This window comes from Anomaloglossus baeobatrachus, chromosome 5 (genome assembly GCF_048569485.1).
Source record: "Anomaloglossus baeobatrachus isolate aAnoBae1 chromosome 5, aAnoBae1.hap1, whole genome shotgun sequence".
Taxonomy (NCBI): Eukaryota; Metazoa; Chordata; class Amphibia; order Anura; family Aromobatidae; genus Anomaloglossus; species Anomaloglossus baeobatrachus.
Genome location: NC_134357.1, coordinates 350,557,833 through 350,581,297, shown reverse-complemented (window position 1 = coordinate 350,581,297; position 23,465 = coordinate 350,557,833). Strand labels below are relative to the sequence as shown.

General features: G+C 47.0%; 1 protein-coding gene across 2 annotated transcripts in view; it reads right to left on the bottom strand.

Annotated features, from left to right (window-relative positions):
• ERGIC3 (ERGIC and golgi 3) overlaps window positions 1-17,351 on the bottom strand; it is an 80,301-nt gene extending 62,950 nt beyond the window's left edge. For both annotated transcript variants that reach the window (XM_075347575.1, XM_075347576.1), the window contains exons 1-3: window positions 17,231-17,351; window positions 10,594-10,664; window positions 5,983-6,070 (exon numbers count right to left, since the gene is read on the bottom strand). In XM_075347575.1, the coding sequence (XP_075203690.1) occupies window positions 5,983-6,070; window positions 10,594-10,664; window positions 17,231-17,318 (247 nt within the window). In that variant the 5' untranslated portion in view covers window positions 17,319-17,351. The remainder of the gene's footprint in view (window positions 1-5,982; window positions 6,071-10,593; window positions 10,665-17,230) is intronic.
• Window positions 17,352-23,465: the final 6,114 nt, after the last annotated feature.

Genomic DNA, 23,465 nt, shown 5'->3' with positions numbered 1-23,465 from the left:
GTCCGTCGTGACTACTTCCCAGGATGGGGGTAGGAAGGATTTCCCCTTCGATAATGAAGTGGGAAGGAGCCACCACCGAAGGGAAGCTTTGGTCGCCTGAGAGAGGGAGACGGTCCTGTCGAGGGACGTCGGCTTCCTGTCCCATTTGCGTAAGATGTCCCATTGAAGGGGACGCAGGTGAAACTGCGCGAAAGGGACTGCCTCCATTGCTGCCACCATCTTCCCCAGGGAGTGCATGAGGCGCCTCAAGGGGTGTGACTGGCCTTGAAGGAGAGATTGTACCCCTTTCTGGAGTGACTGCTGCTTGATCAGCGGAAGCTTCACTATCGCTGAGAGGGTATGAAACTCCATGCCAAGATATGTCAGCGATTGGGCCGGTGTCAGATTTGACTTTGGAAAATTGATGATCCACCCGAAACCCTGGAGAGTCTCCAGGGTAGAGTCGAGGCTGCGTTGGCATGCCTCTTGAGAGGGTGCCTTGATCAGCAGATCGTCCAAATACGGAATCACCGAGTGACCCTGCGAGTGTAGGAGCGCTACTACAGTAGCCATCACCTTGGTAAACACCCGTGGGGCTGTTGACAGGCCGAACGGCAGTGCCACAAATTGCAGGTGTTCGTTTCCTATGGCGAAGCGCAAGAAGCGCTGGTGCTCTGGAGCAATCGGTACGTGGAGATAAGCATCTTTGATATCGATCGATGCAAGGAAATCTCCTTGGGACATTGAGGCGATGACGGAGCGGAGGGATTCCATCCTGAACCGTCGGGTTTTTACGTGTTTGTTGAGCAGTTTCAGGTCCAGGACCGGGCGGAAAGACCCGTCCTTCTTTGGGACCACAAACAAGTTGGAGTAAAAACCGTGGCTCTGTTGCTGAAGAGGAACAGGGACCACCACTCCTTCCGCCTTCAGAGTGCCCAGCGCCTGCAGAAGAGCCTCGGCTCGCTCGGGAGGCGGGGATGACCTGAAGAATCGAGTCGGGGGACGAGAGGTGAACTCTATCTTGTAACCGTGAGACAGAATGTCTCTCACCCAGCGGTCTTTTATTTGTGGCAGCCAGGTGTCGCAAAAGCGGGAGAGCCTGCCACCGACCGAGGATGCTACTAGAGGAGGTCGAAAGTCATGAGGAAGCCGCTTTGTTAGCGGCGCCTCCGGTGGTCTTTTTAGGACGTGACTTAGACCGCCATGCACCAGAGTTCCTTTGTTCCTTCTGAGACCCTTTGGACGAGGAGAATTGGGACCTGCCCGCGCCCCGAAAGGACCGAAACCTCGACTGCCCTCTCCTCTGTTGGGGTATGTTCTGTTTGGGCTGGGGTAAGGATGTATCCTTTCCCTTGGATTGTTTGATGATTTCATCCAGACGCTCGCCAAACAGCCTGTCGCCAGAAATTGGCAAACTGGTTAAGCGCTTTTTGGAAGCAGAATCTGCCTTCCATTCCCGTAGCCACAAGGCCCTGCGGAGTACCACCGAATTGGCGGCCGCAACCGCCGTACGGCTCGCAGAGTCCAGGACAGCATTAATAGCGTAAGACGCAATTACCGAGGTCTGGGTGGTAATGGATGCCACTTGTGGCGCGGCCGCTTCAATTTGCGCCTGACCTGCTGAGATAGCTTGTAGCGCCCATACGGCTGCGAATGCTGGGGCAAAAGAAGCTCCGATAGCTTCATAGATGGATTTCAACCAGAGCTCCATCTGCCTGTCAGTGGCATCTTTGAGCGAGGCCCCATCTTCCACTGCAAGTATGGATCTAGCCGCCAGTCTGGAGATTGGAGGATCCACTTTGGGACACTGAGTCCAACCTTTAACCACGTCAGGGGGAAAAGGATAACGTGTATCCTTAAGGCGCTTAGAAAAACGCTTATCTGGACAAGCATGGTGATTCTGGACTGCCTCTCTGAAATCAGAGTGGTCTAGAAACATACTCTGTGTACGCTTGGGGAACCTGAAACGGAATTTCTCCTGCTGAGACACTGACTCCTCCGCCGGAGGAGCTGAGGGAGAGATATCCAGCATTTGATTGATGGACGCAATAAGATCGTTCACTATGGCGTCCCCGTCTGGAGTATTAAGATTGAGAGCGCCCTCAGGATCAGAATCCTGATCAGCTGTCTCCGCATCATCAACCAGAGATTCCCCCCGCTGAGACCCTGAACAATATGATGTCGAGGGAAATTCTAAGCGAGCCCGCTTATTCGGTCTGGGGCTGGGGTCTAAGTCATAACCCTCAGCCTGGGATGTATGAGATACCCCGGGAGGACATTGTTGGACCAACTGAGGGGGGTCAGGGGACAATGATTCAACAGAGTCCCTTTGCTGAGATACCGGCCTGGACTGCAAGGCTTCCAGTATCTTAGCCATAGTCTCAGAGAGTTTTGCAAACTCAGTCCCCGTCACCTGGACAGTGTCAACAGGTGGCTCCCCCTGGGCCCCTCTTAGCATAGGCTCTGGCTGAATAAGTGCCACAGGGGCCGAACAGTGCACACAATGAGGGTCAGTGGAACCTGCCGGTAGTGGGGTCATACATGCGGCGCAGGCAGCATAATAAGCCTGTGTTTTGGCACCCCTGCCTTTTGTGGGCGCCATGCTATTGTTTTCCCTGTGTAACACAATAGGGTATATAGCCAGAATGAACTGTGCTCATACAGTGTAGAGTATATACTATAAACAAATAATGTATTAATACACTACAGCACCATGGGGCTAGCACCAACAGGTGCTGCTTACCACCCGCTTTAAAACGGTTGTGAGGCCACCAGAGACCGTGTCTGGGTCTCCCAGGGTTTGTCCCTCTCTGCAGCATCGGAGGAGCTGACAGGAATGGCTGCGGCGTCCTGACGAGAGGAGGGAGCCGTGGGCGTGGCCGAGAAAGTGCGGGAACTGGTGCCCGTACTGTGCACAGTGAGGGGGGGTGGAGTATGCAAATCATACTCCAGCCCTCAGTGCTGCATGTTCCGTGCAGCGTCCCGCCCTTCCCCCTGCCTGTCAGGGCTGAGGGCGGGAGAAAAGGAAAACTAAGCCGCAAGCAAGCCGGGGACTCGAGTATAAGCGTGGCCGCCGTAAAAGCGCGGCACACGCCGAAGTCCCCGGCGAACTACAAGTCCCAGCCGCGCCGCAGTTTCCCATGGCAGCGGCGGTTAGCGCGGTAGCCCCTACATATAAACACACTCAGCGACGCTGAGTGTGTAATGGCACATTTAACCCGGTCAGCGCCGCGGCCCGGTGCACTAGCACACCCAGCAAAGCTGAGGTGTTGCCGTGCGCGGTCCCCACAGGGATACAGAGTACCTTCACGTAGCAGGGCCATGTCCCTGAACGGTACCCGGCTCCTATCCAGCAGTCTCCACAGGAGTTGTGGATGAAGCACGGTCTCAGTGCCTGGAGACCGATAGGATCCCACTTCGCCCAGAGCCCTGAGGGGGATGGGGAAGGAAAGCAGCATGTGGGCTCCAGCCTCCGTACCCGCAATGGATACCTCAACCTTAACAACACCGCCGACAAGAGTGGGGTGAGAAGGGAGCATGCTGGGGGCCCTATATGGGCCCACTTTTCTTCCATCCGACATGGTCAGCAGCTGCTGCTGACCAATCTGTGGAGCTGTGCTGTGCGTGTCTGACCTCCTTCGCACAAAGCAAAAAACTGAGGAGCCCGTGGGAGCACGGGGGGTGTATAGGCAGAAGGGGAGGGGCTTAACACTTTTAAGTGTAGTACTTTGTGCGGCCTCCGGAGGCATAGCCTATACAACCCAATTGTCTGGGTCTCCCAATAGAGCGACAAAGAAAGTTAATTTTTAATATATTTTCCTATGGATTCCCAGCGGATATTTTTTGTGATTGATATACTGTGCGTACCTTGTATCCTGCTTGGATCCTGAGGACTTCACTACAAGGGTGTATATAGGGCAAAACCTTCTGAATAATGAGCAGTTCTCTCTTTTGTTTTTCAATATACGTTTTATGATAGGGTCGCCATTTTTTTCTAAACCTGTAACATTTTTGTGTTTCAATAGATTCAGCTAGGTGAGGGCATGTTTTTTACATGACAGCTGTTTGTATTGCACTTTTTTTTAATTTATTCTTTAGTGAAGAGTAGTGACCAGAAAACACATTGCGAATTGAATTTTTATTCTCTTTATGGTGTTTACCAATCAGATTGGTCAATTTTATTTTTTTTATACATCATACTTGTGAATGTGGCTATATTAATTATTGGGAGTGATTATTTTTTTTTATGGTTTTCTTATATTTTTAAAAACTTTTTTCCTTCACTATTTTTAAACTCCTTAGGGACTTGAACTTGTGAGTGTCTGATAATTTATATTATATACTGCATAGTATTGCAGTATATAATATAGACCTTGGTCTACTTTGAAGATCATAATAGAGTTTCAGAAGAGTACCAAGATGGCAGCAACAGGAGCCTTCAGCTGGACATAACACCTCAAAGCCATCATGTCACAGGGTGCCGATTAGAGCCAGTAAGCGTGAGCAGTGGTACATGTTCCATTTAAATGCCGCTGTCAGAGATTGTTCATCTCCAGGCACGTCTGTCAGAGACAGATGCCGGTTATTTAATATAGCTGGTATCTGCCACGTGCGGAGAGAACTCCTTTACTGAGCCCACTGCATACACATTCACTCCCGCAATAGTGTGTTAAGGAGTTAAACGGAATAATAAATGGAGACTATGATGATATAGTTATTTACTGAGGATCCAAGGCAAAAGTGCTAAGGATTGAAGAAGCTGCTCACACTGCTGTCTATCCAGTCTGTGACCTGGAAATAGCTTAACAGTATGTGATATAGGTTAATTTCCACATTACAACAGTATTGTCCTAATGGACAGAATCTAAACAGTATAGCTGTTTGAGTAAGATAGGGGTTTTTTTTTTCTGTAGACCACGCATAAGCTAGGAAGAGGGCCAGGGACTGAGCATAACATCCCACCATATGGGGGCACAAAGTCCACAGTATCTGCATTCCAAGGATGTAGGAACTGTTGAATTCAATGGTGGAACAGGAAATGGTCAGCTTTTTGGTCCACAATTCAGGCTGTTAATCTCATTTTCAGAGCAGCAGGTGCAATGATGTCTCTAGATTATGCCCGTTACATGGAGCCTCAGTCCACACGCTGCACGGACAACAGGAAACTACATTTTTTTTATTAATTATTCTGTACTTGTCAGTCAGTCCTTGTAGTGTGGGGGGAGCCAAACTGTGTGAGGAGGCACAATGTGTGTGTGTGTGTGTGTGTGTGTGTGTAGGGCGACCTGTTGGAGGTGCAATAATGTGTTTGTGGAGTAATTCACTGTGGGGCACCATACTCTATGGAGTAGAGAAGGGCATCACAGTGGACAAGAACACATGATTCAGTAGTAGAGATGAGAGGACCCATTGAAGTTTGGTTTGGCAAGGTCAACCAGACTTTAGATAAAGTTCAGTTTGGGACCAGGACTTCACTGATTCCACAGTTCAGCTCTCCGCCCCTCTGCCCACATGCAGCCAGCCATAAACAGATCACTTCTGCGGAGGGTGGGCGGTTTTTCCACTATTATTTTTAGTGCACACTACATCTGATCACGTTGTTGTTACCCCCAGTACAAGCCGATTAAATACTGCAAGCGGCTCACACAGGGACAAACACAGTGATGTTCACTCGAGCGGTTTGCATATATAAAGCACCCAAACAAAGTCTTTTCAATAACAAAAAAAAAACAAAAAAAAAAAAACAGTGTTCGAGTTCAAACAGCGAACTTTACTGTTTGGGTCCACTCATCTCTATTCAGAAGAGGTATAATACCTGTGTCTATGCCTCAATACATGTCCCTCTCCCACCCTTCTCTGCCAAATATTTTTCCTTTTGAGGTGGAGGGGCCCAAAATATAGGATTTTTGTTATAGGGCACCATGAATTCTATGTATCCCTCCCTTTGCTTGCAGAATTATCATAACCTGTAAGATAACCAACCAATAAGGAAAGCTTACTCACAGGCACAGGGCATATGTGGAAATATAATATCGATGTTAATCTTTAATTTGTCTCCTCTAGACTTGTCAACAAATAATTCTGGATAAACCTGAAGAAACAAGAGAAATGACAGATAAAAGGCAAATAAATAAATAGTGGAAACAAGATATCTGCACAGGCAAACTGGTCATAGGCTCCATGGATAGTTGAAGTCCTTTCAAACCCTTAAAGGGAACCTGTCAGGTGCAATATGCACCTGTAACCACGAGCAGTTCTGGGTGCATATTGCTAATCCCTGCCTAACCGTCCCTGTATAAACTAGCATAGATAAAGAGATCTTTAGAAAAAGTATTTCTAAAGATCTATTACTGTATGCTAATGAGCGCGGGGACTAGTCCCCTGGGCGTTAGTTCCCCGGCCAGTCACCCCCATTAGCATGTTAGTACACCCCTTTGGGTGTGCTAACATGCTAATGAATACGCAGCGTCACAACATGATCACTCACCTCTCCGCCATCGCGTCCGACGCTGTATTTCCGCTCAGTGCGCATGACCCCGGAGTTTTGGTCATGCGCACTATGAAGTCGGGTGTACACTACCTGGCTTCAAACTGAAGTAGTGTGCATGATTTAAACTCCGGGGTCATGCGCACTGAGGCGAAATCCAGCGTCGGACGCGATGGTGGTGGAGAGGTGAGTGATATCCTGTAACGCTGCGTATTCATTAGCATGTTAACACGCCCACAGGGACGTACTAACATGCTAATGGAGCCAACTGGCAAGGGAAGCAACGCCCAGGGGCTCATTAGGATACGATAAAAGATCTTTAGGATTACTGTTTCTAAAGATCTCTTTATCTATGCTAGTGTATACAGGGACGGTTAGGCAGGAATCAGCAATATGCAACCAGAACTGCTCGTGGTTCTGGGTTAATACTGCACCTGACAGGTTCCCTTTAAGAAGGAATGTAAGAAAAGCAGACAACTCTTTTAAGAATTATATTTTCAACATTAGTCCTGTCATTAGATGCAGCCAAAGCCTTTAACAGTATTGAATGGAATTTTCTTTGGGTTGTCCTGGGGAAACTAGGCCTGGGTGCTAGGTTTATAGGCTGGGTAAAAAAATTATTATATGCCTCTCCGCAGGCCAGGATTTGGGTTAACGGTTGCACCTCATCGTCCTTTAGTCTGGCTAGTGGCACAAGAGAGGGCTGTCCTCTCTCTCTATTATTGTTCGCAGCGGCAAGCGAACCACTGGCGGCTATGCGCCATACCTCTATTAGTGTGAAGGGATTTGAGATCGGAGGATTGGAGCATAAGGTATCCCTCTGCGGATGATCGGTTATTGTATCTTAGGGACTGGGTCTGTCAGTTAATCTTATTAAAGAATTTGGGAAATGATTGGGGCTCCTAATAAATTGGGAAAAGTCTGCTTTGCTCCAAATAAATCCGCTTCCACCTACCTTCGCTACCCCTGGGTTGCAAATTCTAACGGTAGACAAATTTAAATATCTTGGGCTAGTGGTTAGTGCCCGACCACGGGAGTATTATAGTCTAAATTTAGAACCTACGTTGTCTCCCCGCTGTCCCTTACTGGCTGTGCCAACCTACTAAAAATGGTGCTGATGCCTAAACTGTAAATTGTATCTCCTCCACAACGCCTCAAAAGGAATCCACTGGAATTTTTTTTGTAAAATGAACACCTTTTTTCGGGAGGTTGTGTGGAAAAAGCAACAGGCCAGAATTCATTTTGAGACTTTCTAGAGAGAGAAGAACGAGGAGGAAAAAGGATGACACTTATGACATTGGGGGCAAACTGCTGAGGAGCCTTAAAAAATGGAAACACCCAGTGGCCTTTTGGAAGCATGATACCTTCCCAAAAACAAACCATCACACCCAACATTGGCGCTGATATACAATGTGTGGGATAGAGGAAAGCCATTGCTGGGAATACTAGGGAAAAAAAGGAATACTGGCCTTTATGGCATAACTACGGACTACTAGAACTGCAAAAACTTTCGGGCTGGAGAATGTGGGTGGATAGGGGTGTATATTTGGTTTTCCAGATACTGCAGAATAACGCACTTAAGAGTTTTGATCAGCTTAAGGCCGAGTTTGGGATACCGCACAGCTCCTTCAATCAGCACCTACAACTCCAACATGCCTATGAGACACAGACATGACACATGGACATGAGTATAGTGCAGAATCACACCCTTGGAGATTTGCTGACCTCTGAACGCTCCTACGGTGTTATCTCTAGGCTATATACAGCGATGCTACTTAGATACCTTGACAAATTCCCTTTGCAAGCTAGAGAAAAGTGGGAGAGGGACTTAGGCCACCTGACAGATGAACAGTGGGATGAGGTCTTGTCTCAGACTCCAAGCCTGGCTGTATCCGAAAGTTAACGACTGTGTCAGTTGTTTTTACTGCATTGAGTGTAGAGGACGCCTAGTCTATTGTATAAGATGGGGATCTGGACAGATGACCATTGTCCTAGGTGTGGACGGGAAAATGCCAATCTGCTGCATATGATTAGGTCCTGTGGGAATATCGAGGAATAGTTGAGGGCAGTATTAGTCCTGATTGCGCAAGTTTTCAGCATACAATTGCAGCCAAGAGCTGTCTCGTGCATTCTGGGTCTCCTGTAGGGGGAGGCGGACTTGAGCTCACCAGCATTGAACAGTATCACACGACTCCTATATCACGCAAGGAAACTGTCGGCCTACCACTGGCTGGACCCGGCTCCGCCAGCCATTGGGGACCTTAGGGAGAGAGTCAACACTATCCTTCGTTTGGAGAGGGGGGTACACCTTAAAAGAAACATGCTAAAAAAATTCTATAAGATTTGGGGGACGTGGTTGGATACTCTGGGACTTCCCTCTTCAGCACTACTGCAAGATACTATGGGTGGGGGACCAAGTCCTTCTCGTTATAACCGGTTAATGATTTATTGGACTAGGGGGGGACTTCTGTATCTCTGAAAAACAGATGGTGGCCGGGGAAGATGTGGTATATTTTGGTCATGGGTGGTACACCGAAATGAAGCCTCTACCTAGTGGCATGTTTTGATGAGTGTGGACTGCAGGTGCACTATTCATTAATGTCATTGTATAATTTAAAGGTTGTTTTTGTGATGGAAGATGGTTTTAGTCTTCTCTCCATATTGTTCTTGCAGGAAAATGGCCTGTTATGTGTAGTATGTGTTTTATTGGTTAATAAAAATGAACCTGATTAAAAAAAATAATTAATATACAGTGGAACCTTGGTTTACGAGACCAATCCATTCTGGGAGTGTGCTTGTAAACCAAGTTACTCGTCTAACAAAGAAAGATTTCCCATAGGAAATAATGCAAGCTCAGACAATTCGTTCCACAACTTGTGCAATGTCCCATCCTGGTCCCATATTGTGCCATTCCACACAAATAAGCACACACAAACACATTATACTCAACTTACCCTCCGTTCCCTCGCCGGCCTCATGGTTCTTGAAGTTTGCCGGTACAGGATGTGTATTGGTTAACCATCGCGACTGGTGCCGGCGCTTCCGCTGCTAGCGTGCTGACGTCAAAGGCAGGAGCTTGTCTCTGATTGGCCAGCGTGCTGCCTTTAAGAAGTGACTGACAGCCGAAGTTCCTCCATCGTCATGATGGTTACCCGATACACATCCTGTACAGGAGAACTACAAGAACCATGAGGCCAGCGAGGGAACAGAAGGTAAGGTGAGCATAATATGTGTGTGTGCGTGTTTGTGTGGACAGCAAGAGCGGGTCAGAGCGGGGTAATACTCGAACACCAAGTTACTCGTAAACCAAGGTTCCACTGCATATATTAACAGACACTCATCCTTCCTGCACCTGAACCATTGTAGTGATACTGGAGTCAGAAAAATGTGAGCGCTGCAGCCAATTATATTCTATGCACACAGAGCAATCATATTAATGACCGGTGTAAAGTTTTATTCACATGTTCAGGATTTGAAGTCAAAAGCAAGACATCACTCAATAGAAGGAGAAGTCCCATTCTTTTCTTTGTAGTCTTCCATTAAAGATCTGTTTTTGATTTTGACTTCAAAAACACCATTCAAGGAAAGAGAAAAACAGAACATGTAAACCCTTCTAAAATTCGCCTATACATCTTACCTATGAAGGATATAAGGTAAGGCCAAGCAGTATTGTTTGTTTTGGGGGTCTCTGAGACTGCAGCAAGACCACATCATTGTTAACACGATTTCACAAAATCTCATTAAAACTGCACTACCCCACAATGTATGAACCACTTTCTTTTGTGGGGCTATTGATTTTATGCGAGAGTGTTTGCCCACCATGTGCGTTGTCTCATAACGGGCTGCTGCCTCCTGCAGAGTATTGGCATTGTGACTGGGTATTGGGAAGTAGGTCAGTCGGGGTCCTTTTGTAATCATTTTATAGAATAATACACCATGATCAGCTATTCAGATTGTCAGAAAGCAAACTGAAACGTGAAGGGAGTAGAAGTGTAAACAGCCTCATATTTCTCTTTCTGGACCCTAGCAGCAAAATTGCCCTTAAGGGCACAGTACAACCAGGAATGAAATGCCTCTCAATAAAAGCAGTCAAAGCAGAAGAGAGTTACAGAAAGGTTAGCACTTACTTCCTTAGTGAGAAAATACTGAAGCTCAGAGAGAAACAGTATCAGCATTATAAGCCCACTAATCACCGTAACTAGAAGGGAGAAGAAAAGAAAACGTTAATTCCACAAAATACAAGAAGTGTACAGCAACATGTAGTAACAGGAGTTGTCTGGGACTTGCATATGGATCTACCTGCACATAATGTCTGCTCTGGCAGCGAATACTGCAGTTTCTCTCTCATACTGGCAGATATAGTCGTCAATGTCTGACACCCAGCACCCCTGCCGATCAGCTGTTTCTGGTGTCTGTGGCTGGAAATGCTCAGTTCAGGAGCTGTCCCATCTTCTGATAGTGGCCGCGGGAGGGTCCTGCACAAATGCTTCCATTCACATCAATAGGAGGCGGATGTGCACTACCTGGCAGCGACCACCGTCAGAAGTTGAGGCAGCTTGTGAACTGAGCATTTCCAGCCGCCTGCTGCTGCCAGCACCCAGAGCCGCTGATTGGCTCCAACACCCAGCAATTAGACATTGATGACCTATCCTAAGGATAGACCATCAATTTATAACTAGTTGACAACCTCTTTAAAAAGGGAACCTGTCAGGACCGGTAATGCTATTTACCTGCAAGTTAATAGCACTATGAAGGTGCCCAACCACAGTACTGAAACTGCAAAGGACTATTTCTCCCAGGAACCCACAGCTTTCAGTCATGTGAACGTGCCCAGAGAAATTAATAAAGCTACTTTTACATTGCGTTTAGGGGTCCCGTCGGGGCATCCATCCAAACCACCCCTCCCCCACCCCGCAAAATGTGTTTCAGATGCATGCGCCGACAGTGGCATTGACTATAAAGGAGCAGACTCCGTTAGCGTGTGCTCTGCCATACACCATTTTTGCACATATACGTTTTCTGCAGGCGGACACCTGAACGTAGTCGACTACATCTCGGTGTCCGCCTGCAGAAAATGTATCTGCCTGAAAACACGTTTTGCGGGAGGGGGGAGGGGAGGTTCGGACAGCTGCCCCGATGGGAGCACTGAACGCAAGTAAAAGCGCAATGTGAAAGCGGCCTTACAGTCATTGCTAACAGCGCTGAGAATAGCTGCGGTAACCATGCCAGTCACTGACTGATAGCCAACTCTGCACTGATACACTGTAAACCCGGCAGTCCGTCAGTGCCGGGAAGTGGTTACGGGTGCGGCTCTCAGTGCTGTTAGCGGTGACTGGAATTGCTCCTGGCACTTTCGCATGACTAAATGCTGTTGGTTCCTGGAAAGAAAAAAAAAAGTTCATTTTCTCCTGGGTGCTACATTTACAGTGATAGCACTATTAAGCTGCAGATTAACAGCATTATTGGACCTGACAGGTTCCTTTAAAACAATGGTCACAAACTACCCTTTTAAACGGGCTAGCTAGTTTATCATTATTTTAAAAGCAATTTGTCATCAGGTTTTTTTACTACCCAATCTAAGTAAACAGTCCAGTAAATGACACATCGCTGGAATCAGGGTCTCTGTCTACATTATGCTGCTCTCAGATTAGATGGCAAAAACCTGGTGACAGATTCCCTTTGAGATATCATATTAAAAAAACTGTCTCAAAGGGCAAAAGAACAAGCCCTCACACGGCTCCATAACCTGAACATATAAAATTACGGCTCTTGAAAAATGGTGAGAATAGTGAACTTTTGTTTTTTTTCACAATTTAAATAAAACAAGAATAAGGGGCACTTTGCACACTACTACATCGCTAGCCGATGCTTGGCATGCCGAGCGCGATAGTCTCCGCCCCCGTCGCAGCTGCGATATCATTGTGATAGCTGCCGTAGCGAACATTATCGCTACGGCAGCTTCACATGCACTTACCTGCCCTGCGACGTCGCTCTGGCTGGCGAACCGCCTCCTTTCTAAGGGGGCGGGTCATGCGGCGTCACAGCGTCGTCACACGGTAGGCGCCCAATAGAAGCGGAGGGCCGGAGATGAGTGGGACGTAAACATCCCGCCCACCTCTGTTCTTCCGCAGAGCCGGCGTGAGCCGCGGTGACGCAGGTAGGAGATGTTCCTCGCTCCTGCGGCTTCTCACACAGCGATGTGTGCTGCTGCAGGAACGAGGAACAACATCGTACCTGTCGCTGCAGCTACATTATAGAAATGTCGGACCCTACACCGATGATACTATTACGACGCTTTTGCGCTCGTTAATCGTATCATAAAGGATTTACACACTACGATATCGACAGCGACGCCGGATGTGCGTCACTTTCGATTTGACCCCAGCGACCTGCGATATCGTAGTGTGCAAAGTGCCCCTTAGACATGTTTGGTATCTGCATAATCATAACGACCTGGTAAATCATATTGCAAGGTCATTCTAACCGCTATGTCACCACATTTGGATTTTTTCCAGCTTTCCCTTACATTACATGATGAAATGTATGGTGCCATTCAAAAGTACAACTCATTCTGGAAAAAAAAAAAAAAGGAAAAAAAAAAAAAAAAACAACACCTCACATGGCAATGTCATCGGAAAAATAAAATAAAATAATGGCTTTTGGAATGATGGGGAGGAAAATGAAAGCCCAAAAACAAATAATATAGAATTAGAGCCTTTCCAAATCTGAGCTGAGTGGTCATCTTTACTATGGGCACCAATCCTGCTGCTCATCCTCAGCTCTCTCCATACACTGGGTTCTTTACATGACTATTTGATATCCGCGTGCACTATTTATTGTGTATTGTTCCATTCTAACCATGACAGAGAATAGTTTAATACAAACAGGTACATGCCACGAGTGCAGCGTCGTCAGGCTTCACAATGGTATTTGCTAAAGCAATTTCCTCTATCCATAAACAAACACATGGAAAAAACTGTGTGATTTTACTTTGTCTGCAGACAAGCAGTTGATGTCCACAGCAAACAATCCATTCGCCAATTTTATTTTCTAACCTTTTCTAGAAAAGTAAAAACCAGAATTGGATTGGCTGTTCTAAGTAACCCTTTAATGGCATTATTTTGCAGTCTTGCTACTAGGCAGGTTTCTAACAGCGTACAGCAGCTGCCCAGAAGTCGCAGCTCAGCAAGAATTATCTACGAGTTCACTGAATCAGGGATAAATAAAAGGCACTGTCCATTTTCCTGTAGCATCCCCTTAATGTAAGGTCTGATACACCTCATTCTCTAGCTGCAGAGCAGAACACTACACTGTCAGTTATTACTGGGTCCTGTGTGCAGCACATAGGCCTTTGTTAGTTTGGGCAGAGGTGGATTAGAAAACATTTTGATTTCCATATAAAAAAAAAATCCATCAGAATTTTTTTTTATAATTTCTATATAAAATCTTTTGTTCTGTCTTATTTTTTTCTTATGAATAAACTCACAACTGGGCGATACTATTCACACTGACAAAGGGGCAAGTCTCTGCACGGTCTAGCAAAACAGCACAATCAGTACAGTATACCGGTCAGCGGCCGCACACCTATGTGAGGAGAGCACACAGAAGCTGACGGTATTCACCTGCCGGCCGCTGCCAGGACCAGCAAGTATATTCCACACTAAAAGTATTGATAACTGAATACAGAACTCTCACAATGAGGAATGTCTGGGTGACTGCATTCTACGCTCCCAATTAAAGCACAACCCAGATTGCAGGCAGCCCTATGCAAGACGTTTCATGCTAAACATTCCCGTTTTCGAGGGCTACACTGATTTTTATCTGCAGTCATTTACAGTTGTTTCCCGTTTTCTATTTGTTAAATGACTACGATTTCTTCATATAGAGTGTGACAGGGCCAGAGAGGTAATAATCCCGGGTGCTCACCAGGTACTGTCACCAGTCAGTAATAATCTCGGAGCTGTCACCAGTAATAATCTCGGGTGCCTATCAGGTACGGTCAATAGTCAGTACCTGGCGTGTACCCAGGATTCTTACTGTAACCAGTCCGTAATAATCACTGGCGCTGTCACCAGTCCGCAATAAATCCCTGGCGGCTGTCACCAGTCCGCAATAAATCCCTGGCGGCTGTCACCAGTCCGTAATAATCCCTGGCGGCTGTCACCAGTCCGTAATAATCCCTGGCGGCTGTCACCAGTCCGTAATAATCCCTGGCGGCTGTCACCAGTCCGTAATAATCCCTGGCGCTGTCACCAGTCCGTAATAAATCCCTGGCGGCTGTCACCAGTCCGTAATAAATCCCCAGCGCTGTCACCAGTCAGTATGTCGCGGGCAAGGAGGACGCCGCTGCGCTCGCTAACGCTCGGGTCTGGCGCTGCTGCAATGGCTGCTCGGTGGCTCGAGCGGTGGGCCGGACCCGGGGACTCAAGCGGTGCTCCTCGCCCGTGAGTGAAAGGGGGGTAGTTTGGTTTGGGGATTTGGTCCGTGACACCACCCACGGGTTGTGGTGAGGTTGGACACCACCGCTGCTGGTGACGGGGATCCCGGGAGCGATGGTAGGGAGCAGCTGGGATGTTGTTTCCCCTCTCCGTGGGTAGGGGTTGGTGGTCCCGGGGCCCGGTGAGGTGACGGGGAGGCCGGGTTGGGCAAGGTGCAGGGTCGCCTGGACTGCGCAGCGCGGTGCCGGACGGCACGGTTGTACTCACTCAGCCACAAATGTACGCAAAGTCTCTGGTAAACCAAATGGCTGGATGGACAGGTCCCGCAGCCGGCTGCTGTGGTTTCTCCCGGACAGTTAGTGGTGGCTGCCTTTCCCTGCACCTTTGTGTATGTTCGGTCCCGATGGATTCCCACCGGTAACCCGCTCCCCAGCGTGTATGTGTGACGGAGGAGCCCTTTTGCCCGCAGGCTCTGGCCCTTGGAACTCTAGCTGTGGCGGTAGCTGTATTTCCTTTTGCTGGTTGGACGGTTGCCTTCAATCGGGTTTTGGCTGTTAGGAAACCCCTGGGGTTCCTGTCACTGATGGATTTGACCTCTAATGGCGACTTCAAGCCTGGTCGGGGTCCGTAGGCCCTGCCTGTGTGTGCTGGCTTCACTTCGCTCCCCAGTTCGGTACCGGCGGGCCACCGCCCGTCCCCGGTCCTACGGTTTTGCGTTGATCTGCCTCTCCTGCAGACGGCCACCACCGTTTGCCAACCTTGCTCTTAGTGCCCGGGCCACACACCTGGACACGGTCAGTTTACTCCTCACTTCACTCCTCTCTCTTCCACTTCCCTAACTGATCTGACTTCCTTTTCCCGCCTCCAGGACCGTGAACTCCTCAGTGGGGGGGGGGCAACCGCCTGGCTCCACCCCACCTGGTGTGGACATCAGCCCCTGGAAGGAGGAAACAAGGATTTTGTGTCTGGCTGATGTGCCTGTCTCAGGGTGGGGGTGTATGTTGTAGGACCTGTGACGACCTGGCTAGTCCAGGGTGCCACAAGTACTAATCTCGGAGCTGTCACCAGTAATAATCTCGGGTGCCTGTCAGGTACTGTCAATAGTCAGTACCTGGTGTGTACCCAGGATTCTTACTGTAACCAGTCCGTAATAAATCCCCGGCGCTGTCACCAGTCAGTAATACTACAGGGTGCTGTCACCAGTCAGTGATACTCCAGGGTGCTGTCACCAGTCAGTGATACTCCAGGGTGCTGTCACCAGTCAGTGATACTCCAGGGTGCTGTCACCAGTCAGTGATACTCCAGGGTGCTGTCACCAGTCAGTGATACTCCAGGGCGCTGTCACCAGTCAGTGATACTGCAGGGCGCTGTCACCAGTCAGTGATACTCCAGGGCGCTGTCACCAGTCAGTAATACTCCAGGGTGCTGTCACCAGTCAGTGATACTCCAGGGTGCTGTCACCAGTCAGTGATGCTCCAGGGTGCTGTCACCAGTCAGTGATACTCCATGGCGCTGTCACCAGTCAGTGATGCTCCAGGGCGCTGTCACCAGTCAGTGATGCTCCAGGGTGCTGTCACCAGTCAGTAATACTCCAGGGCGCTGTCACCAGTCAGTGATGCTCCAGGGTGCTGTCACCAGTCAGTGATACTCCAGGGTGCTGTCACCAGTCAGTGATACTCCAGGGCGCTGTCACCAGTCAGTGATACTCCAGGGCGCTGTCACCAGTCAGTGATGCTCCAGGGCGCTGTCACCAGTCAGTGATACTCCAGGGCGCTGTCACCAGTCAGTGATACTCCAGGGCGCTGTCACCAGTCAGTGATACTCCAGGGCGCTGTCACCAGTCAGTGATACTCCAGGGCGCTGTCACCAGTCAGTGATACTCCAGGGCGCTGTCACCAGTCAGTGATACTCCAGGGCGCTGTCACCAGTCAGTGATACTCCAGGGCGCTGTCACCAGTCAGTGATACTCCAGGGCGCTGTCACCAGTCAGTGATACTCCAGGGTGCTGTCACCAGTCAGTGATACTGCAGGGTGCTGTCACCAGTCAGTGATACTCCAGGGTGCTGTCACCAGTCAGTGATACTCCAGGGTGCTGTCACCAGTCAGTGATACTCCAGGGTGCTGTCACCAGTCAGTGATACTCCAGGGTGCTGTCACCAGTCAGTGATACTCCAGGGTGCTGTCACCAGTCAGTGATACTGCAGGGTGCTGTCACCAGTCATTGTGCAGGAGTGTCAGGAATCACAGCTGGCTGCTGAGGGCTCGGGGCTCTTACTCTGCGCTCCCGCATGCACGAGTCTCCTCCAAGTGTGAGCCCCGTCCTTACCCACTGCTCCGCCGCATGTCTTCACTCTGAAATCTTCCAATGTCTTAGGATAAGCATCAAATTGCCGGAGCCGGTGAAACGCCTCCATCTTCTCAACCGGAAGCAGACAGCCTCCACAACACTTCCGGGTCTATTTGCTATACGTCCTTATTTTACTGGTCAGACTGACAGCCAATAACATAGCAGCTTTCCATGACGCGTGCGCAGTTGAAAAGAACCAGCGCCACAGGTCGAATTTACAAGTGTCATAGTTTTCGGAACAGCGTGTCTAGAGCGCATGCGCATTTTAGTTTCACTCGTCAACCTAACGTGGCTGTGGTGCCACCTAGCGTCTAATATCAGTTAGTGCCTGACGATGCTGAAGTTGGTTTCTTATTCGTCCAGTTTCTTATTCGGCAATTTAGTTTTTTCAGTTTTTTATACATTTATCAACAAATATAACACATCACAATTAGAAAATACAATGCACTGATGTGCCCTAATATAAATACACTCAAAACCAGCTGCAAAAATTATAAAACTGGCAAAAAAATGGGCATCAAAGTGGGCACCAAAGTATGTAAGTGAAAGGGTTAAATGGCTTTGGGCCACTAATCTAACACCACATTTACATACCTAATGATGCCTCTAATCAAACTCAAGTGACTCGAGCCTGGCCCAAAGGGGTTCTGGGCATCAAAACTGGCATCAAAGTGGGCACACAGCCAATTTTCACAGATTTGAATAAGTAACTGGTGTTTTTGAGGGGTTAAATGGCTTTGGGCCACTGATCTCACACCACATTTACATACCTAGTGATGCCACACATCAAATTCAGATCACTGCAGCCTGGCCCAAACAGGTTCTGGGCATCAGAACTGGCATCAAAGTGGGCAAATGGCCAGTTTTCACAGATTTGAATATGTAACTGGTGTTTTTAAAGGGGTTAAATAGATTTGGGCCACTGATCTCACCTGATTACCTGTTTGGGCCAATCTGGAGTGATCTGAATTTCATGTGTGGCATCACTAGGTATGTAATTGTGGTGTCAGATCAGCGGCCCAAAGCCATTTAACCCCTCAAAACACCAGTTACTTATTCAAATCTGTGAAAACTGGCCATTTTCCCACTTTGATGCCAGTTCTGATGCCCAGAACCTGTTTGGGCCAGGCTGGAGTGATCTGAATTTGATGTGCGGCATCACTAGGTATGTAAATGTGGTGTTTGATCAGTGGCCCAAAGGCACTTAACCCCTCAAAAACACAAGTTACTTAAACAAAACTGTGAAAACTGAGGTTTTGCCCACTTTGATGCCAGTACTGATGCCCAGAACCTGTTTGGGCCAGGCTGGAGTGATCTGAATTTGATGTGGGGCATCACCAGGTATGTAAATGTGGTGTGAGATCAGTGGCCCAAAGCCATTTAACCCCTCAAAAACACCAGTTACTTATTCAAATCTATGAAAACTGGCCATTTGCCCACTTTGATGCCAGTTCTGATGCCCAGAACCTGTTTGGGCCAGGCTGGAGTGATCTGAATTTGATGTGTGGCATCACTAGGTATGTAAATGTGGTGTGACATCAGTGGCCCAAAGCCATTTAACCCCTCAAAAACAGCAGTTACTTATTCAAATCTATGAAAACTGGCCATTTGCCCACTTTCATGCCAGTTCTGATGCCCAGAACCTGTTGGGCCAGGCTGGAGTGATCTGAATTTGATGTGTGGCATCACTAGGTATGTAAATGTGGTGTGACATCAGTGGCCCAAAGCCATTTAACCCCTCAAAAACAGCAGTTACTTATTCAAATCTGTGAAAACTGGCCATTTGCCCACTTTGATGCCAGTTCTGATGCCCAGAACCTGTTTGGGTCAGGCTGGAGTGATCTGAATTTGATGTGTGGCATCACTAGGTACGTAAATCTGGTGTGAGATCAGTGGCCCAAAGCCATTTAACCCCTCAAAAACACCAGTTACTTATTCAAGTCTGTGAAAACTGGCCATTTGCCCACTTTGATGCCAGTTCTGATGCCCAGAACCTGTTTGGGCCAGGCTGGAGGGATCTGAATTTGATGTGTGGTATTACTAGGTATGTAAATGTGGTGTGAGATCAGTGGCCCAAATCTATTTAACCCCTCAAAAACACCAGTTACTTATTCAAATCTGTGAAAAGTGAGTTTTGCCCACTTAGATGCCAGTTCTGATGCCCAGAACCTGTTTGGGCCAGGCTGGAGTGATCTGAATTTGATGTGCGACATCACTAGGTATGTAAATGTGGTGTTAGATCAGTGGCCCAAAGCCATTTAACCCCTCAAAAACACCAGTTACTTATTCAAATCTGTGAAAGTTGGCCATTTGCCCACTTTGATGCCAGTTTTGATGCCCAGAACCCCTTTGGGCCAGGCTCGATTCACTTGAGTTTGATTAGAGGCATCACTAGGTATGTAAATGTGGTGTTAGATCAGTGGCCCAAAGCCGTTTAACCCTTTCACTAACATACTTTGGTGCCCACTTTGATGCCCATTTTTTTGCCAGTTTTATAATTTTCGCAGCTGGTTTTGAGTGTATTTATATTAGGGCGCATCAGTGCATTGTATTTTATTATTGTGATGTGTTATTTTTGTTGATAAATGCATAAAAAACTGAAAAAAACTAAATTGCCGAATAAGAAACAGACGAATAAGAAACCAACTTCAGCCCCGAATAAGAAACTGGACGAATAAGAAACCAACTTCAGCATCGTTAGTGCCTGTGACTGTCACAATGCTATTGCTTTTTTGTTCCCACACAGTCAGACACTCGGATGGTTTTTTTTCCAGGGCCACAAGAGTAACAGATTATACAAATGGCTGATCAGGCTGAAGATCAGGCTGTGTGCTCACAGAGTGTTTGTGCTGAGTAGGCTGTATGCACACAGAGTGTTTGTGCTGAGTAGGCTGCTGTGTGCACACAGAGCGTTTGTGCTGAGTAGGCTGTATGCACACAGAGTGTTTGTGCTGAGTAGGCTGTATGCACGCAGAATGTTTGTGCTGAGTAGGCCGTGTGCACGAAGAGTGTTTGTGCTGAGTAGGCTGTGTGCACACAGAGTGTTTGTGCTGAGTAGGCTGTGTGCACACAGAGTGTTTGTGCTGAGCTTTCAGAGCAGAAACTCAATGTTTTATAGGAGATTTGGAGAGTTTACGCTGAGTGGCTATGTTCACACAGAGTTTAGTTTGCTATAGGTTGTTTTGCATTATCTTGAGGGTTTTTTAAGGTGCTTTTTCTGGTGGATCCGCTTGAACGAGACTTCATGTGCACATCACCTTGGTTTGTGCACACATTGTCTTTTTGTCACGTTTTCACTCCATTTCTGCTTAAAAAACTCCTAAAAAACCTCAGTGTCCAGACACTCTTAGGATATGTGCACACTACGACTTTTTCAGGCAGATTCCACCTGAAATTCACTTGAAAAAGTGCTTACAAATGCTAAAAAGAGTGAACATATGTACTGTAATGTCAGATGGACGCGTCCCGGCTTCAAACTGAAGTAGTGCGCATGACTTAAACTATGGGGTCATGCGCACTGATTCGAAATCCCCCGTCACACGCGATGGCGGTGGAGAGGTGAGTGAGATCATCCTCTGACACTACGTATTCATTAACATGCCCACAGGGGTGTACTAACATGCTAATGGGGGCGAATGGCCGGGGAACTAACGCCCAGGGGACTACTGCCCTCACTAAATAGCATATGGTAAAAGATCTTTAGAAATACTTTTTCTATAGATCTCTTTATCTATGCTAACGTATACAAGGACAGTTAGGCAAGGATTAGCAATATGCACCTAGAACTGCTCGTGGTCCTGGGTGCATATTGGACCTGACAGGTTCACTTTAAGTTTCTTTTACCCACTTCAAGCTTCAAAAGCTGCAGAGGTTAAGAGAAGTGACCGGTCCATTCTTCAGGCAGCTTGGAAGCAGTTCACTATTGTATATATTATGAAAAAAAAAAACAATGGGAAAATACAGCAAGAAGCTACACAAAAGACCCCAAAGAAGAGGATGCAGGAAAAACACTCACGTGTCATCCCGTAGCAAAACCTAGCGGGTACACTATCATCTATAAGATACCTAAGGGTACGTGCACAAGGCATATTTTTTAACAGGGACGCTCCGTGACCGTCCTCAAAAAAACACTTCAGAAATGTTAAAAAGAATGTGCCCCTGGCTGTTTAACCTGCTAAATGTGGCAATCAATATCTATCACAGCATTTAGAGGCTTGAGAGAGGGAGGGGCGCACTCTCTCAGCTGATGAGGTTCTCTCAGACAGCTCCCTGACGCACGTTTCGCGGCTCACTTTCTCATGGGGCCACTTACATAATATGGGTAAATATTAATTTCCCCTTTTACACTGCTGAACTGATACTTGATTGAATTTAATATGTAGCAGAATTAAAAACTGTATTGGGCAGATGGAATGGATGTACGAGGGATGCATGTACCCATTTTGAATGCATGCCTTGACCTTATGTACTATATATGTATACTGCCTATGTTGTGGCCATTACAAGAATTAATCACTTTTTTGTGAACTAGAATTTATAAAGGACCATTGGAATAAGGGAAATATAAAAAGTGGTACTATATTATGCAATGACAATCAATTGACTTATGAGTATCAAATAAATGGCCACTAGATGGGGATACAGAGTATTGGCCATTATATGTTAAGTTATTTACATGAAGGCAGAATTTATTCTGCTGATTACCAGCTAGCAGTGTTTTAAGACATATGTTGTACATTAAACGGAATGGTTAAACTTATTTAGCATAACAAATGCTACTTAGAACTATTTTACAGAGGTGTATCTAGGATTTCCGGCACCTGGGGGAAGAATTCAATTTGGCGCCCCCCCCCCCATGTGACCATTTATATGTGATTTGCACACTTAGTCATGTGATGACGAGCTGCTCTTAATAATTCTCTCAAAGTTCAAAGAGAAACATAGGAAGAAAATCTAATAGTCTCATGCAAGTATGAAAATCACATATGAGTGGAGAGGCCATGTGGTATCTGCTGGAACCAGAAGCAGAGCTGAATCCTGACAGGGAGTATATTACATGCTGTTAGGATTGGGCTACACTGTTTAATTTTATTATAAGTAAAGGGCTTCTCCAGGTTTGAGATAAAAATCTGCAGTCACTCTATGTGACTGTAGACTTCTGAATTCTCACACTGCACACTGTCAGGATTCTCTGGTGCCGGCGGTGAGTGGGAGGTCAAGAAAATGCAAGTATGTGATTTACATGCATGTGGTCACGTGTAGACTAGACATGTTTGGCCTCGCTCAATAAAAATTAATTGAGTAAAGCCGGACACATCTAGTCAGAATGTGGCCAGAAATATAAAAATCTCATACTTGCGCTCATATGACCGTCCACTCTCGTCACTGGCACCGGAGAATCCTAAAAGTGTGTAGTGCATGCATTGTAAGAATTCAGAAGCCTGCAGTCACCTGGAGAGACTGGAAACTTTCATCTCAAACCTGGACAAAACTTTACTTATGCAGTTATGCAGTGTAGCCCAATTCTAAGTAAAGGGATTGTCCAATCTTACAATTTATGTATTGTTACTTGTGTACAAGATCAGAACTAGTAACAGCACCAGAACCACCAGAGGTACAGAAATACATAATTAGAACCCCCATCAATACAGAAACACAGGGTCACAACAACAGGCAGTACAGAAATTCATCCATATAACCCCATAAGTTTAGAAACACAGCCTCAAAACCCTCATCAGTACAGAAATACATCATCAAAACCACAAGAATGGTACATAAATTGTAATGTCAGGTCAGACACATAGACATTTGTATTGCAGGAATCTACAACTTCCAGTACATCCTTAAAGGGAATTTGTCACCAGGATTTTAACACCTAATCTGAGAGCAGCATAACGTAGGGTCAGAGATCCTGATTCAAGCGGTCTGTCACTTACTGGGCTGCTTAGTGTAGTTTTGATAATCTACTGCTGATTAAACAGTGATTTTATCATTACGGGACTGCTTCGCATGCTGCCAGGTAGTCCAGCATATTCATGAGCTCTGTATAACTGCTAGATCTGCAGCAGAGAAAACATTGATTTTATCAAAATGACAGCAAAGAGCTCAGTAAGTGACACATCGCTGGAATCAGGGTCTGTCTCTACATTATGCTGCTCTTAGATGGGGGAGCAAAAACCTGGTGACAGATTCCTTTTAACAATGGTAAGGAGAT